Here is a 17,135-nt window from a genome sequence, read left to right as displayed (position 1 = left end):
CTGTTTCGAACGTGGATTTCATGGTTTAGAAAACCTTTTGGGTGGACCTCCAACAGGATAGACCTGTTGGCCTCTTTGTATCTGAACGTCCTGGTGCTTTTGCGTGGAAGTGGCCCGGCCGGCTTGGCGGCCGCTCTCTGAGGGCAGGTGAAGGCAGCCGTCCGCACTTCCCACTTTGCAGAGAGATGCTCAGGAAATAGCAGGGGGAGGCAGGGCGGTGAGCCCTGTGGTTTGACGGCCTGTCAGATGAGCACGTCATCATGGAAAATTCCTTACAAAGTCTGCAGATCCGTTTACACAGGCCTGCCGCTGCAAACTGCACATTCCTTCAGGACAACCCACCCTTCCCTCTTTTCTCACCAAACTTCAGTCGTGCCGCAGGGAGAATTCCGCTTTTTCCATCTCCCTCCTGCTTCCATCCTTCACTCCTCTGTCTTTTCTCGGTCCTAGGCTTGATTTTTAGAGGGAATTTGGCTGAGTTTCTGGTTTCTGAGCTGGTCCATCCTGGGGCTCTCCTAGGGGGCAGGGGCAGGACCCCAAATGGAGAGTGGATCCTGGCCCCTCCTCGGGAGCCACCTTCTGAGGTCCGGGTCCTGCCCGTGGTGGGTGTGGGTGAAGGGAGGTCGCACTGGAGGATGGGGTACAGGCAGGGCCTGGGCGGCGAGCAGGTTTGGCCGCTGTCTGTGTTCCTGGAACAAATAAGGAAGGCCTCTCTGGGGGCCTCCCAGTGTACTTCCCCAGGTGACCTCTCACCTGCTGCCCCCCACAGTTGCCGGGAGCTCCGTGGGGACTGATAGCATGAATTTGAGTCACCCTGAAAAGTACACACCACCTTCTGATGACCTGTCCTGGCCCGAACCTTGAAGTTGCTCAGCCCAGGGCAGAGAGAAAGGGATCCAGAGAAGGGAGGGAAGGGGGAGCTTGTAGGGGGAAGAGGACAGAGTCCCAGGCATGGGAGAAAGGAGGCCAGCTGTGTCCACCCTCGGAGGACAGACCCAAGAGCTTACCGGGCTGACCTTAGCAGGTGTCCTGACAGTGGGGGTGAAAGGCATGTCGGATGTGGGGGGTGGTCCCTCCCAGGCCAACCCTGCAGTAGAATGCTTTTCCAGAGGTCCTCCCGTTTGTCTGCATCACATCTGCCTCCTTTCAGAGGCAGAAGAGTCTGCTGCGGTTCTCAAACTGTGGTCCCGGGACCACAACATCAGCATCACCTGGAACCTTGTTAGAAATGCACATTCTCTGACTACCTCCCAGACCTACTGAATCAACCTCTGGAGGTGGGGCCCAGCAGGCTGTACTTAAGAAGTCCTCCAGGTGATTCTAGTAAGTTTGAGAAGCACTGGCTCAGTGAGAGAAGGCACTTTGGAGCCGGATTGCCGGAGTTCATATTCTTACCAGCTGTGTGACCTTGGGCAAATCACTTAACCTCTCTGATCCTCTATAAAATGTTTCACCACCTATAAATTGGAGACAGTAACTGTCACTTTGTTATTGTGATACTTAAATAAGAACGCTTATAAGGAGGTTCATAAAGTGTCGACCTCTTCTCTGACCTTCATTGTGTCTCTCTTTTCAGATAGTATCTGATGCTGCAGGACAGGGCGTGGCCATCACAGGGAACCAGACCTTCAACAACTGGAACTGGCCCAACGCAATGATTTTTGCAGCCACGGTCATTACCACCATCGGTAAGTCTTCTGGGACCTTCAGGATACCTACTTCCACGTCCAAGCTTCCCGGAATCTTGTAAGAGTCCAGCTCTGGTCACATGGCCTTGTCAAGGTTAAAATCAGGCCAGCTGCACTCTGTCCTTTTGACACGTCCCTGGAGATTTACTAAGTCCCTGGTGACTGGCCATGCTTAGGAGACTGTTTTCTAGAAGTCCTGACCTGAGCTCTTGGAGTAGAAACGACACAGCTTGACAGCCAGAGGTTGAGCAGGTTGCTCACTGCACAAATGCACCCCGTGCTTATTCACCAGTCTGGGTGTCTGTTCTGGTCATCTATGATTGCATCACCAACCACCTCAGAAGTTAGTGGCTTAAAAGACAAATTATTATTATTGTCGGCCATTCTATGAGTTGACGGGGTTTGGCTGATTGGTTCTTGCTTGAGGTCTCTGATGCCATGGTAGTTGGAGTGGCTGGGGCCGTGGTCATCCAAAAGCCCAGTTGGCTGGAAGTCCAAGATGCCTTCTTCTATCACATGTTTGGTAGTTGATGCTGGCTGTTGCTGGGGATGATTGGGCATCTCACAGTATGGCAGCTGGGTTTCAAGAGGGACACTCCCCAAAGTGAGCATTTCAGGAGATCAAGGGGAGAAGCAACAAGGCTTCTGATAAGGACTTAACTGACTCAGGGTCCCTTCTGCCACGTTCCACGAACAGGTCACTAAAGCCCAGATTCAGAGGGAGGGGAATTAGAGGCCAGCTTGATGTGAGCATAAGAAGAGACGGAATTACGAATCGCCGTCTTTGTAGACCATCTACCACAGTGCTTCTGGGGTGTCTACCCAGAGAACCTACTAACTTGTGCCTTGTAACTTGTGCAAGGGTGCCATACGGACTCGTGGAGGGCTTGCTAATGGTGGAGGCTTAGTCCGCCTTCAGAGAGCTCCCAGTCTGATGAAGGAGACATAGCCCATACCATCATAATTGCTATAAATGATCATGATCATAGCATGGTCAAGGGAAATTTCTTTTCTGAAGCCTTGATATTAATCAGTGTCAAGTGATCTTAGGGAATGGGCTTTCCTCAGGCTGGGTGTGGGGCAGGGGCGGTGGAGGCAGGTGCCACTCCGAGTCTGGGTCCATAACCCCCGCTGTGGCTCTGTTGGCCTCACTCTCTTCTTTTTCCTCAGGCTATGGCAACGTGGCCCCCAAGACCCCCGCCGGGCGCCTCTTCTGTGTCTTCTATGGTCTCTTTGGGGTGCCACTCTGTCTGACATGGATCAGTGCCCTGGGCAAGTTCTTCGGGGGACGTGCCAAGAGGCTGGGCCAGTTCCTCACCAAGAGAGGCGTGAGCCTGGTATGTCCCCAACCCTAGGTCCTGGGCAGAGACGGGGGGACCCTGGCAGGTGATGGGGGGGGTTGGGAAGGATCCAAGAATTGGACAGAAGTGTCAGGACAGATGGCAAGGGAGCAGTTTCAGAGCCCGCTGCCCTCCCGGGTGAGGCTGGGAGCATCATCACCACGCCCCTCCCCTGGGCAGTGAGCTTCCCAGGCCTGGCGCCCAACCGGCCTCACCTCTGGCTGCCTCCTCGGCCCTCTGGGTGCTCTGCTGGGTTCCCCCCGGTCTCCACTGCCGTCTGACTTGGTCTCCCTACCCTTCGCCCTCAGCGCAAGGCGCAGATCACATGCACGGCCATCTTCATCCTGTGGGGCGTGCTGGTCCACCTGGTGATCCCACCCTTTGTGTTCATGGTGACAGAGGAGTGGGACTACATCGAGGGCCTCTACTACTCCTTCATCACCATCTCCACCATCGGTTTCGGCGACTTCGTGGCCGGTGAGTCCTGCCCCTTGCCTCTGCCTCCACACCCTGTCTTTCTCTGCTTCTCCTCCAAGTTCAATTCAGCTGACCTTTACTGGGGGCCCTGGTAGGCGTCCAGTGTCCTGGGCCTCCACCCAGTGGGATCCTGCCAGTTGCAAGAGGAAACCAAGGCACAGAGTAATTGCAGACATTTTCTATTTCTCTTTCTTGGAACGTGGCTTTTCCCTCCTTCTTCTCTGTTCATGTTTGGCGTCTGGTCTCTTCTTCTCTTCTCCCGCCGTCTCCTGAGCTTAGGTGCTTAGGTGCACTGGGGGTAGAGCCTGCAGGGTCCACGTCACAGCTGCCTCCTCCCATCACTCCCGGGCGCTGAGGGGGCTGTGCTGGATGCTTGGCTCGGAGGCCAGAAACTTTGCTCTTGCCACTGGCAGCTTAAAGACCAGAGAGGCCTTTCCCCCAAGCTGTTCTGCTCCCTCGGCCCCGGACCCTCCCTCCCTCCCACTCCTCCCCTACTTAATCCAGACAGGCGATAAGATTCTTTGGCCCCTTTGTCTGTCGGCTCCAGCCACTCATGTCCTTGCGCCTGTGGCCTGCACAGCATCTTGGTTCTTAATCTTCCTGACACCCCGTTTGGCTGCACTGGCCCAGTGGCTGCTCCCTCAGTGCCTGCTGCCCTGCCCAGCTGACCTCCACCTCTGCTCCAGGACCTCCGATCTCTCCCCTCCCCCTTCCTAGGGCCAGGGCCAGGTCACTACCCTCCTGCCCCATTGTAAGGGGAGACTCGGAATGCTGGGAGGGGGAGGCCGAGTGGGTGGGAGAAGCAGGAAAGAGAGGCCTGAACACTCCACTGACCCTGGCAGATCTGAGCCTGCTGTCTTGGGAGATAAATTTAGACGGAGGCACAACCCTGCCATTGTCTAGCTGTTGGGGCCCAGAGCAGGCTAAGGAGGAGCCTTCGTATCATGGAAGCACAGAAGGGTGTTTAATCATACTTTCTCAGCTCCAGCAAGACACCAAACCACTGCCTCAGTTTCCCCATCTGTAAAATTGGTTAAAAAAAAAAAAGTAACGGTGCGTACCTCACAGGGTTTTGGACAATCAAATGAGTTGCTATTCATGAGTGCAGTGGGTAGGGCCCGGCTATATTAGTGTGCCCTGGTTGTCATCATAACCTGCTTATGACCGGAGTCCTGAGCAAGATTGACAGCACCTCCTGGCTGCAAGGGAGACAGCCCCTGCCTTCAGACTCCCTCCAGTCTGATGAGGGGGTTATAGTCCTTGCTCTGGAGGTGGCCCCCTTCCTCCTGTTCCTTTTCCAAGTTTCTCCCAGTCTCAGGGCAGGAAGGGGGGACACAGGATATGTAATAATATGGATCAACATGCCTGGAAGTGTAAAGTGAAATCTCCGTGATCCTGGAGGGTAGGGGAGTGACCAGAGCTGTGCAGGGTGACCTGGGAGGGCTCCCTGGAGCAGGTGTCTGGAGCCTGGCCACGGAAGTGGGGGTGTGGAGAGGGCAGAGCCCTCCAGGCCATAGGAGGAACCAGAGCTGTGCAGGGTGACCTGGGAGGGCTCCCTGGAGCAGGTGTCTGGAGCCTGGCCACGGAAGTGGGGGTGTGGAGAGGGCAGAGCCCTCCAGGCCATAGGAGGAACCAGTAGGAGGAGGGTAGATACAGGAAGTCAGGAGGCAGGCCAGACGTCACGAGAAGGAGAATCAAGGCTGTCCAGGATATTTCCTGCCAGGACCAGTGCTCTTGGACATCCCAGGCCCAACTATCAGCCTCACTTATATTAAATTAGTGAGTCCATCCCCAGCAGGAGGGTGCCAGCTGCCCTGTCACTTAATTTCTATCCAGGTTTTAACTGAACTGTAACACGTACACCCAAAAAGTACACAAAGCAGCCAAGTGTCAGTGTCCGTGAATCATTGAAAGGCCAACATTCATGGCTTAGTTCCTGACCTGAGTCCTGGCTCCATCACTAGCCTCCCCAGAGCCCCTCCCCCTTGAAGCTCCCACACCCCAGGGAGCCACTCTCCTGACATTTGATAGTTGAGGAAGCTCAGCCTGGGGTCTGGGACAGGCACATGAGTGACCAGGCCAGGGTTCTCAGGATGATGGGGTGTCCGGCTTCTAGCACAGGCCTCCTTTCTTTCTTGGTGCTTCCGCATCGGTGTTCTGTGTTCTTGCGCTGTGTCCACTTTCAGGTGACACGGCTTTTGGCCTTTGTGTGTTTCCGGGTCCCCGCTGGCCCTTTCCTGACCCTCTGGGCTTCCTGACCCGTCCTCAGGTGTGAACCCCAGCGCCAACTACCACGCCCTATACCGCTACTTCGTGGAGCTCTGGATCTACCTGGGGCTGGCCTGGCTCTCCCTCTTTGTCAACTGGAAGGTGAGCATGTTTGTGGAGGTGCACAAGGCCATTAAGAAGCGGCGGCGGCGCCGGAAGGAGTCCTTCGAGAGCTCCCCACACTCCAGGAAGGCCCTGCAGGTGGCAGGGGGTGCAGCGTCCAAGGATGTCAACATCTTCAGTTTTCTGTCGAAAAAGGAGGAGACTTACAACGATCTCATCAAGCAGATCGGGAAGAAGGCAATGAAGACGGGCGGGGGTGGGGAGCGGGTCCCAGGGCCGGCCCTGGGGCCCCAGGGGGGTGGGCTGACAGCCCTGCCCACCTCCCTGACCCCCTTGGTGGTCTACTCCAAGAACCGGGTGCCCAGCTTGGAAGAGGTGTCCCAGACGCTGAGGAGCAAAGGCCATGTGTCTCGGCCGCCTGGCGAGGAGGCCGGGGCGGGGCCCCCCGAGGAGGGCTCCCCGACCTCTGAGGTGTTCATTAACCAGCTGGACCGCATTAGCGAGGAAGGCGAGCCGTGGGACGCCCAGGACTACCACCCGCTCATCTTCCAGAATGTCAGCATCACCTTTGTGAACGAGGAGGCCGGCCTCTCGGACGAGGACACCTCCAAGTCCTCACTGGAGGACAACCTAGCTGGGGAGGAGAGGCCCCAGGAGGGGGCCACGGCCGAGGTGCCCCTGAACCTGGGCGAGTTCCCCTCGTCGGATGAGTCCACCTTCACCAGCACTGAGTCAGAACTCTCTGTGCCTTACGAACAGCTTATGAACGAGTACAACAAGGCAAACTGCCCCAAAGGCACGTGAGGTGGGGCCGGCTCCCCACCCCACCTTCCATGGCTTCTCTTCTCCTCAACCTGGGGTGTCCTACTGTGGCTGGGACCCTGGCCCCTGGTGGGGGGGGGTGGCCCTGGAACTGGGAGTAGGGGGCCAGGGGCCTTCCTCACCTTCATCCCCTGCAGCTAGATGCTACCGGTCAGACATGGTGCACCCAGGACAGGGCCTCTGTTCATCAGCGGAATGGGCACCCTGGCAGCGGGAGGCATCTGTCCTGAGCATGGTTGGGGGATCTGGCGGTTCATGGACACGTGGGCTGGCAGGACTGATCCTGGGGAGGCCTGCACCTGCGTGGGTCGTTGCCCAGTCATTCGGTTAAGACTGTCTCACGGTTCTTAGGTCGGGGGCCTCGGCCGTTTGAGTTCACCAGTATTAACAGGTTCCTGTGCACCCAGCACTGAGCCAGGCATTTCAGAGAGAGGGTGAGGGTGGTGTAAGACCCTGGTGGGGTTGGGGGCTGGGCACTTCAGCACCTCAGCAGTAGTGAGGCCCCACCTGGGGCACGTGTTTAACCGTCCCCCAGTCCCAGCTCGTCCGCCTGGCTGTCGCCCGTACTGCAGACCTCAGTAGGGTGGAGGCCATCTGGGGAAGGGGAGCTAACGGGCAGGTGCTGAAACACTCCCGTTACGGGGGACCCAGAGTAAGTCTCAGGTGTGGCCCAGCATCCCAGCCCTTCTGTGGACTTACTGGGATGGAGCCCAGCCCAGAGTCCGGTTCCCTGTCCCAGACACCCTTTGGCCAAGCAATGGCAGGCGCGGGCTTCTGCCTCCCAGGAAGCGGTGGCAGAACGAGAGGCTGGGGCTCCTGGAGCTGGCAGCCGGGGAGCTGCAGGAGTGGGCTCAGGTCCGGCTCATCCTGCCTCCACCCTTCCGTCCCGTGACCTCACCGCTCCCCAGATCACTCTTGGCTCACAAGTGGGGAATGTCCAAATATGTGAATCAACCTCCTCCCTCCAGCTGCTGTTTGGTGTGTGTGTGTGTCTATGTCCGTCTGTCTGTCTGTGTAAGAAAGAAAGGATTTGCAATGGGAGGAGCAAAAGATAATGTGAAACTGCAGACGGACTGTTTCTGGTGAGGGGCTGGCAGAGTTCTTGGGTGCTTCGTCAGGTGCACCCTTGGGCCAGCCCACTCTGCCCTGCATGTTTTGTTTTGTTATTTTTTAAATGAATTGCTGTTGTTGTTTTTTTATCTCATTGGCTTCAGAGCCAGAGGGGAGAAAAGGTGCAAGAGTGGGGTCCCAAGGATCGGGATGTCCAGTGTTCACTCTCCTATCCCCCAATCCAGTTGGGCCTTTCTCGGTGACTTCAGCCAAGGTCATGGTGTCAGAGTTGGGGAGGGGCATTGGTCGCAGGTGACTGGATGCTGGGCAGGAGGTGCCACCCAGACACGCTCTCTGCCTCTCAACCCCCTCCCCAATACGCAGGACCAAAGAGGGCCAGAACCCCACCCATCCCCACTTAGCCTATAACCCAGGGGTGTGATGGCCCAGCATCAGGGTGGGAAGGAGCGGCCTTCTGTTTTTCTGTGAAATGTTTTAACGAGCTCGTCTTAGTTTTCCTGACCCCACTTGGCTGGGGTGTTGCTGACTGTCCTGGAATCACACACACTGTATGTACATACTGGCAATGATGTCAAATGTAATTTATTTTAACATTTTTACAATAAAACATGAGATGGACAAGCCAGTCTGATGCGTGCTATTGCGGGGTGGGGGGAGAGGGGCTGGGGGCAAGATGGGGGGGCAGTCTGGGAGGACTGAGGACAGCCTGAGAGTCAAGGGGAGAACTGGGGTGGTCTGGAAGGGACAAAAAAAATGAAAGAGGTGGGGAGGTGGAGAAGGGGCCGGCTACATAAGATGTGGTCAGGGCGGGCTTCTAGGAGGAGGTGACAGTTAACAGGTTGGAATGAGGACAGGGGAGAGGAGTGGGGGGACCGTGGCTAGCAGCTCATGTCGCCAGTCTGCCAGACCCCGTTCTACACGCTTTATGCTCTATAATATGTGAATGGACTCATTTGATCTTGCAATAGCCCTGTGAGGTGCGTATTACATCCCCGTTTTATAGACGAGGAAACGGGCACAGAGAGGTGACTTGGCAAGACCTCCATAGATGGTGAGCCTGGGTTCAAACCCACGCAGCCCCCATGACCAGCTAACAATCACCTGCTCTGTTGTGGCACGTCTGGCGTCCCCTGAAAGGGCCTCTGAGTTCAGGAAGGTGGGCCAGGGAAGGACCCCGGAGATCAGGCCTTCTGAGCTCGAGGGGTGGGCACTGTGGGCTGGAAAGGACATGAAAGAAGAGTGGACAGGCTCAGCTGGGCCCATATGCATCCATTTAACAGGAGGATTTGTCAGACTTTGTGGTCTCAACGGTTTAGAGATTGGCCTCTTCCACAGCAGTGTCAGGGTCCCCTTCCCACACCACACAGGACATTGGTTAAAATCTTCAGGCTGCTGGGAAAAATTTACAGTTCTGTGATTTCAGGAATGAAGCACATTTTTCATGAGGGTGTGGCTGCGTTTATAAAGGATCATATGTGTTTAAAATATCAACGGGTTCTGTAATGACTTGATACCATCCATCCCTTTGCCAAAACATCTCTCCACTTTCTCTCTCTCTCTCTCTCTCTCTCTCTCTCTCTCTCTCTCACACACACACACACACACACACACACACACACACACACACAGAGGTTCAAACTTATCTGGTTTTGCTTTAGCCCCTTGCAACCTCAAGGTAACAATTCTATTTACTACCGTGGCACTTGGCCTTCTCACAAAGCCCTCTGACAGGCGGCTCGGAGCACCCCCCGTGGCACAGGGCTTTTGGCCCCCTTTACTGTGAAGGAGATGAAAGCTCAGAGAGTACAACTTGACCAGGCACAGCTTCGCAGAGTTGCTCATAGATGATAGAAGCAGGGAAGGCTGGGGTTAAGGTGTGGTTTTGGTCCACTGCGGCTAAGGTAAGTGGTGAGCTTTCTGAGTGAAAGGTCTGGAAACAGGGTGGGACAGCAGCTGGAGCAGAGGGTGGAGCCCAGGAGGGATTCCTGAGGGATCAAGAGCAGAGGAGGGGTACCGTGTGTGGAGGGCCGTGAACCCTCCTGTCACTGTCACTGTGCCCATGAACTGTTGGGGGATGGCAGGTGGAGGAAGTGCTTTAGAAGTCGAGGGAGAGGACCCTGGCAGGGAAATCCTGCTGTTGACACCAGATTCATAACCCGGTCAGAACTATGGGGGTGTATTGTTGAACCCCCAGCGCTTCATGAGTTCTGAGGCAGACACGCCTACTCCCAGCAGCCCTCCAGGCCTGGGCCCTCCACTGCCCCCTCCTGGAAGCCTTCCCGCCCTGGTGGTGAGTTGGCACCCTGCTCTCCACCATCGCCACCTGTACTCTCCATTCATTCCTTCATCTAATGTTCACCGAGCACCTACCATGGACCAGGCTCTGTCCCAGGCACCTGGAAAACTACAGCGTGTAACATGAACAGAAATCCTGTTCATGGAGCCTACAGTTTGGTTCCCTTTGCTCTCATTTCCCGCTGTTTTTCATGGTCTGTGCTTGGTATTTCTGTCCTGTCCATACCCCCCAAGGCTCTTTTTTTTTTTTTTTTTTGCGGTACACAGGCCTCTCACTGTTGTGGCCTCTCCTGTTGCGGAGCACAGGCTCCAGACACGCAGGCTCAGTGGTCATGGCTCACGGGCCCAGCTGCTCCGCGGCATGTGGGATCTTCCCGGACCGGGGCACGAACCCGTGTCCCCTGCATCGGCAGGTGGACTCTCAACCACTGCGCCACCAGGGAAGCCCCCACCAAGGCTCTTTTAATGTCTCTTCTATCTTATGTCTTTTAATCCTCACAACAGGTCATGTTATCATTAACCCCATTTTCCAAATGAGGAGACTGAGGCAAATACAGGATTTTTCACAAATTCAAACAGCTATTAAATGGCAGCAAAACAGCTTCCCTGACTTGCATTTCCGTTCTTCCTTCTACCCTCCGGAAAGCTCCTGATCTGTTGGGGGAGACACCCTCAGAAAACCCACAGTCAGATGGAGGAGACAGTTCCTATGCCCAAAGAGCCTGCAATCTGAGAGGGAGAGGAGCACAGAAATAGGAAATAAGCACAAACTCTGGGTCCCAGCTGGGCCTCTGGCTCCTGTGTGATCCTGCAGGAGTCACTTAGGAAAAGAAACCGGGTTGTTTCACCCCCTTGCTGGAAAGGTTATCCTCAGCCACCATTGTGGGGAAGCTTTCTGGAGCCTGGGGCAAAGGCAAGGGGAGAAAGGAGGCAGGCTGGGCTGTGCTGCTCTGGGTGGGTCTCCAGGAATGGCTGCCTCTCTGGGGGCCCCTGAGGCTTGGGCTCAGCCCTGCCAATCAGCTGTCCACCCCTGAAATAACAGGTCCCCAGTTTCCAAATTCATACACAGCTGGTCCAGGAACCAGATGCCAGTTTGGGAATTGCCAGGATGTGTTTGTGTAACACAGTGAGAGAGCCTCCCCAGAATCTCTGCCCCTTCTCTCCATCCTGGCCACCATCCAGGCCACTACAGCCCCTCACCTGGACCCCCGCAGCAGCACAGGGCCTGATGCCTGGTTGAGCCCTTGTTGAATGAATGAATGAGCCCCTGAGCTGGTCTCCCCCTGGCCATCACTGCAACCAGCAGGCTGGAGCCCAGACTCAAATCTGACCCCCTTTATCTCCTGCTTTAAACTCCTCTGGGGCTCCCAGTGCTCTCCTGGCGCTGTCTCCCTCTTCAACCTCATCTGCCCCCTACCCCTACTCCCCCACCTCTCTGGGCTCCAGACACAGTGAAGTTTCCCAAGTGAGCCAGGCCGCCCATGTTGTTTCCTTCATCTGGGATGCCCTTCCTCTCTCCTAGCTGAGTTCTAAGACCTGTTGGGGTTAAAGGTGGACAGCAGCTTCTCCGGGAAGAGTTCCACAGTTACTGGCACCCCCCTCCCGGATCCTGGGTCAGATGTCCCTCACCAGGCCCAGAGCCCGTCCCTCAGCAAGCTGGCTGCTTCGATGCTATTCAAGTCTGCTGTCTCTGGGTCTGGAGCCTCTGAGAGAGCAGGGAGTGGCTTGTTCACCTTGGATCCAGACCACAAGCTGGCCAGCGTGGAAAAGGGCTCAGCTTTTCAATGTTTACTGAATGGAGGGCAAGTGAACCAGAATCCTGGACCCTCCCATTGTAATTCAGTCCCTCTCCTCCCGGGAAGAGGCCAAATCAGGAGGTGAAGTTTATTCCACGAGGGCTAGTCCCTGCAAAACTGGGTGGATGATCTTGAGGGACCTTGTCACAGGCTGCGTTGGCCCGGTGAGTCACCTGATTGCGCCGAGTCACCTGAATCTGGTAGGCAGGGCAGGGACGCAGCACTCCTTACTTCACACTCCAGGAAGCCCCTCTGTCTGCACCCCCTTTCCCGTTTCCCCACACCTCTCTCATTGCCTCCAAGGTGGCAGCGTTCCTTCTGGTCACCACTCCCTGATGACAGGGGCCTGGGTGTCCCACCCCTGCAGCCCCCAAGTCCCCGTGCTTCCCTCTGGAATACCTCTGCTCACAGTGACCACTCACCTCGGTTTCGGGGCCGCCCAGTTTACAAAGCCCTTTCACCTCCATGCCTGTGGGATTACTCATCAGCCCGTGAGCCAGGTGCAATATTTTATAGCCTGATTTAAGGGTTTTTTTCCAAATGAGGAAACTGAATGTTTTGGTTTGGTTGCCCAGGAGAGCAAGGCCTAAGACCAGAACTGGGAGATGGCTGGAGGAAGTAGCAGAGAGGTAGAGGGAGATAAAGATGGGGAAAGAGCACAAGGCAATTGAGGGGGCATCGTTGAGCTGGTTCTACTGTGGGCAGTTGGGGCTCAATCCTGCTGGGACCCCTCTGAAGAGCCTGCTGAATACACCTCAGAATTGTCCCTTTGAAGGACAGGAGACCTGCGTTTATCCACCAGTTCCCACCCTCGTTGGTGAAGGATGGCCCCACGGACATTAATCCCCACCTCCCCCCTATACAGGCTGGATGTGGCAGACTGTACTGTCCAAAGACGCCACCATCCCACACTCTCCTTGGCAAAGTGACCTTGCCACTCTCCGTACAAGAGGTGGAGTCCATTCCCTTGCACATGGGCTGGCCCTGGGCCTGTTTTGATCAATAGAATACCCTGGAAGTGACCTTCTGTGTTAAGAGGCCTGGCAGCTTCCTCTTTTGTGTTCTCGGGGAAGCCAGCTGCAAGGTAAGAAATCCAAGTACCTGGAGACTCATGCCCTGGAGGGGATCTGCCCAGCCGAGGAGCCATCTGGGACATTCCAGCCCCAGCTGAGGCCACATGAAGAGCCCAGCCATCCCCTGAATCTCAGAATCATGAGCAAATACATGATTGGTGTTATTCTAAGCCTCTAAGGTTTGGGGTGGTTTGTTATGCAATGATAGCTGACGGCAACACTGGCTGGGCTTGCCCTGGGGCTAACAGACCTTCTGCCGGGCTTCGGAGAAAGTTCTGGGGTGCAAACGCAGAGAGGCACCCCTGGGGAGGTGCTTGGGCAGCATGTACAGGACTGTCCGCTATAGCCGCACTGGCACCCGAAGCAGGCCGAGGGATTGGGACATGGACGCAAACAGCACCTACTGCCCTGAGACTCAACCTCTTTGAAGGTGCAGAAACTCCTTACCAGGAGCTCCCTACCTTAAGCAAGATCAGAGTTTTTTACCCTAAGATATCAAAGTCTCTTCTACTTTGGGGTCTCTGGTCCTCTCTGCTATGTCTGAACAGTACTGGTAGGCCTGGGGTCTGCTACCATCTAGCCCTGTGCCTTAAATAAGCCACCTCGGCCATTTACAGGATGCTTACTGCCCATGACCTCAGATCTCATTTAATCCCCACCACACTGTGAAGTCAGTATTATTATCGCCCTTTGGAAGCTGAGGCATAGAGTGGGTATGTTAACTTGCCCAAAGTCACACAGCTAGAAGCAGAGCCTAGGTTCAAACCTGAGACCCCAGAGCCTGTGCTAGTAACTACCACATAAGCCTGCCAGAGCAGGGCTTTCCTGCTCCAGGGCCAGGGGGCCCAAAGAGGGTGCCCTGGCTGCAGCTCCCAGCTACCTGTCCTCTACAGGACCAGTGAGGTGAACCAATCAGCGGATCCCAGCCCTGTGGTGACTACCCAGCAGTCACCAGCGGATTCCTGAGCTCTGTTCTCAAGAGATTCTGACTTAGCAGACCTGGGGTAAAATCCAGAAATACCCAGGTTCTGGAAATGCCTGGCTGGAGATCTCAGAGGGCAGTTCTGTTCTGTGTTTCTGGCATCTTCTGCCAATCCTTCCCTGCCTGTGTTTATATTCTGCGTTGAAATCTGTTTACCTCCAGTTATGGAAAACTTTCTTCTCATTCTTAGATTCCTTCACCTGTGGCTCTGGCCAGCTGAGCTGCTCTGTCTGGGGTGGTGACATCATACTGTATTCAATTCAAACAACATGTACTTTTTTTTTTTTTTTAATGCTGCACCATGGGGCTTGCAGGATCTTAGTTCCCCAACCAGGTATTGAAACCACACCCCCTGCAATGGAAGCACGGAGTCTTAACCACTGGACTGCCAGGGAAGTCCCCGACATGTACTTGTTGAGTCTCTCATAGGCCGCCTAGAACACCTGATGCTGGTGACTGAGGAGGAAGGGAAATGAGGAGCAGACAATTACCCACCAGGCAGTCAGGCAGTCAGGCCCTCTCTCTATCTCTCTACCTGCTCACATTCCCCCCCTCAACAGTTCACTCCAGGGGAAAGGTTCTGACCCAGGGGTCTGGAGCCCGTTCGTCCCGCTCGTGAGAGCCAGTGGTTAAAGTTTCAGAAATTTTACAAGCTGACTATATTAAAAATTAAATTATATAACCATATGCTTAAATTGTATGAAGAGCGAAGGTAAAACATACTCAAAACTCATCATATCCTAATTACTTTACATGTTACTACTCTTCAAGCTTTTGAGGTTACTGACATCCATTGGACGTACCCGGTGGAAATATTACATAATGGTATGCTACTGCGTTTCTCTTCCCAACTTCATTTTTGTGACATCACGTTGTAGCTTAAAATAGCCATAGTGGAAGTATTTACACCACAGAAATGAGCAAACACTATAAATCAGGGCTCTCCTCTCTGCAGAGAGCCAGATGTTAAACATTTGCCAACACATCATTGCACTGATCTTCTGGAAGCGCTGTGTGAACTGGGCGGGGGCGGGGTGGGAGGCAGTGAGTTTTTGTCCATCTTGGAAAGGAGCCAGCAATGTCTGGGTTTCAGGGGGAACATAATTCCTAAAGTGTCCCTTGCAATCCCATGGGCCCCTCAGACCATTGCTGAGTAGGGGTGAAGATCAAAGGCCGTGGGAGCTGTGAGGGTAGTGGGTGGGCAGGTGACACAGGTACCTGCCCCATGTATGTACACGGAAGGGTACACCCAAGGGTCACACTCCAAACTGGAGGCAGAAAGGGGAACACAGGCCTTGTGTAGAAGGCATATCTGCCTTCAGCTGGAGTTCTCCGACTGCCCAAAGCCTAGTCCAGGAGGTGCCTTACATTCTCCCAACCGCACTGTGGTTTCGGCAAAGTCCTCATCCCCTGGGTGTCCTTATAATTAAAGGAGAGACCCTCTTGGCATACACTAGGTCTGGTAACTGGACCAGGGCTATTGGGGTCCAGACTAAGGCCGCAGGGATCGTATCGCCGAGCAAAAACACCGTTGATACACAGGATGTGTGCCTGGGTCAAACAACACAGGAAGGAGTCTAAGGCCTTCCCAAAATTTCCCGCCCCTAGTGCAGGGGAGGAGGTGACTCCACGCAGGATGTCCAGGGTCCCAGTCAAAAGTGGATGCTGCAGAGGTCCAGTGCCCCAGCCCCACCCCAGAATCCTCCCAAGAGCAGTCCTCAGTAAGCCAGCCGTGGTCTGGCCCCCTTGTGCGCCGCGTGTAGGGCTGTCCCTCTAATGACCACCACTTTTTAGTGACTACTTGCTTTGGGACAGGCTCTGTGCTGGGACTTGACAAGGGGACCCAGGGAAAAGACTTCTCTTCCTTTGTTTGATTCCACACCCATCCTCGGTGTGTGTGTTGGTGACAGGAGGTGGAAGGAGAGTCAGTAGGGTTGGAGTGGGGGCTCTGTCATGACCCACCTGGAACCGCTGTGTGTTAATCCAGGTTCTCCAAAAAGCAGATGCCATGGCTGGATTAAGCTGGAAAGGACTATGTTAGGGGAAACACCTGTGAGAGGCTGGAAGCACCATCTGACCAAGATGCAAGTCCCATCCTGAGTGGCTGAGAAGGAGGGGAGGTTGGGTGAAGCAAGATAGACTACCCTGCAGGCTGTGGGAGGTTAGGCTAGGCTCGGGGGAGTCCCAGGTCTCTGGGAAATGGACCCACCTTGGTACCCTGCTCTGCTCAGTTACTGGCTGGAGCAGCCCATGATCTGGGAACAAACTTGGTGATGGATTTCAGAGGCAGCAGCTGGGGTCATTGGTCAGTTTCCTCCTTGTAGTTGGAGGTCCTCGGGGTGCACTTTCATGGCTGCCACCACAATTATGGGGGAGCAGAAAGTATGCTCACATAGAAGTCAGACAGTAGAGAGAGGAGAATGTAGCAGATGCACAGAGAAAGGCAGAGGAGCATGTATGTGGGGTGTGTGTGGTGTGGACATGCATAACGTGAAGTCAGAGACAGAGAAAGAGGGACTGAGAGACACAGAAAGACACAGACAGAAAGAGAGAAGGAACACTACAGAGAAGACAGCTTTCTAAGCCCCCAGCTCCAGACTCTCTATAAGGAAATACTGGTCCTATCTCTGGATCCCCTTGACATCACCTGCTGAATCCTGACCACAAACTTTTCTTTCCATGAGCTAGCTAAAGTGGGCTCCGGTTCTTGCCATGTAACCCCAGAAACCCTGACCTGCCATCCCAGGAGAAGCAGCCCAAGATGGTAGTTAATGAGAAGTCATTTCTTTATGCCCCTCCACCACCGGCTGGCCTGGTTCTACACTAACCTTCTAGAAAGATGCTCTTAGCAGTCCCTGCCTCTCCCAGGTTTTCTGCTCTTCTCCACCTGGCAGGTAACTTCACATTTGGGGCTGCTGGCTTGTTTTCTAGATGTTTCACAGGTGCCTGTCCCATCTTCCCAATGAGAGGGCAGGATAGGGACTGCTCTTGGGCCGCCTCAAATTCCAGGCCCAGCCCTCTCCTAGCTGCCTGACCTCGGGCAAGTCACTTAACCTGTCTGGGCTTCTGTTATTTCTCAGGAAAACTGGGAACTATAACCTGCCTCAAAGGTTAGCATGTGGGGCTTCCCTAGTGGTGCAGTGGTTGAGAATCTGCCTGCCAATGCGGGGTACACGGGTTCGAGCCCTGGTCTGGGAAGATCCCACATGCCGCGGAGCGGCTGGGCCTGTGAGCCACAACTACTAGCCTGCGCGTCTGGA

At 54.9% G+C, this 17,135-nt stretch overlaps 1 protein-coding gene across 3 annotated transcripts in view; it reads left to right on the top strand.

Moving 5' to 3' along the window:
* Nucleotides 1–8,342, top strand: part of KCNK5 (potassium two pore domain channel subfamily K member 5) — a 37,916-nt gene extending 29,574 nt beyond the window's left edge. For 2 of the 3 annotated variants that reach the window (XM_082637612.1, XM_082637613.1), the window contains exons 2-5: nucleotides 1,577–1,688; nucleotides 2,859–3,025; nucleotides 3,337–3,505; nucleotides 5,775–8,342. In XM_082637612.1, coding sequence (XP_082493738.1) covers nucleotides 1,577–1,688; nucleotides 2,859–3,025; nucleotides 3,337–3,505; nucleotides 5,775–6,640 — 1,314 coding nt within the window. In that variant the 3' untranslated portion in view covers nucleotides 6,641–8,342. Of the gene's footprint in view, nucleotides 1–1,254; nucleotides 1,324–1,576; nucleotides 1,689–2,858; nucleotides 3,026–3,336; nucleotides 3,506–5,774 lie in introns of those variants that run through there. The other variant, XM_082637614.1, reaches the window with a different exon arrangement.
* The last annotated feature ends 8,793 nt before the right edge of the window (nucleotides 8,343–17,135 follow it).

This window comes from Mesoplodon mirus (assembly GCF_964341445.2).
Source record: "Mesoplodon mirus genome assembly, chromosome: 12".
NCBI classification, from domain to species: domain Eukaryota; kingdom Metazoa; phylum Chordata; class Mammalia; order Artiodactyla; family Ziphiidae; genus Mesoplodon; species Mesoplodon mirus.
This window is presented reverse-complemented; position numbering and strand designations above follow the sequence as displayed.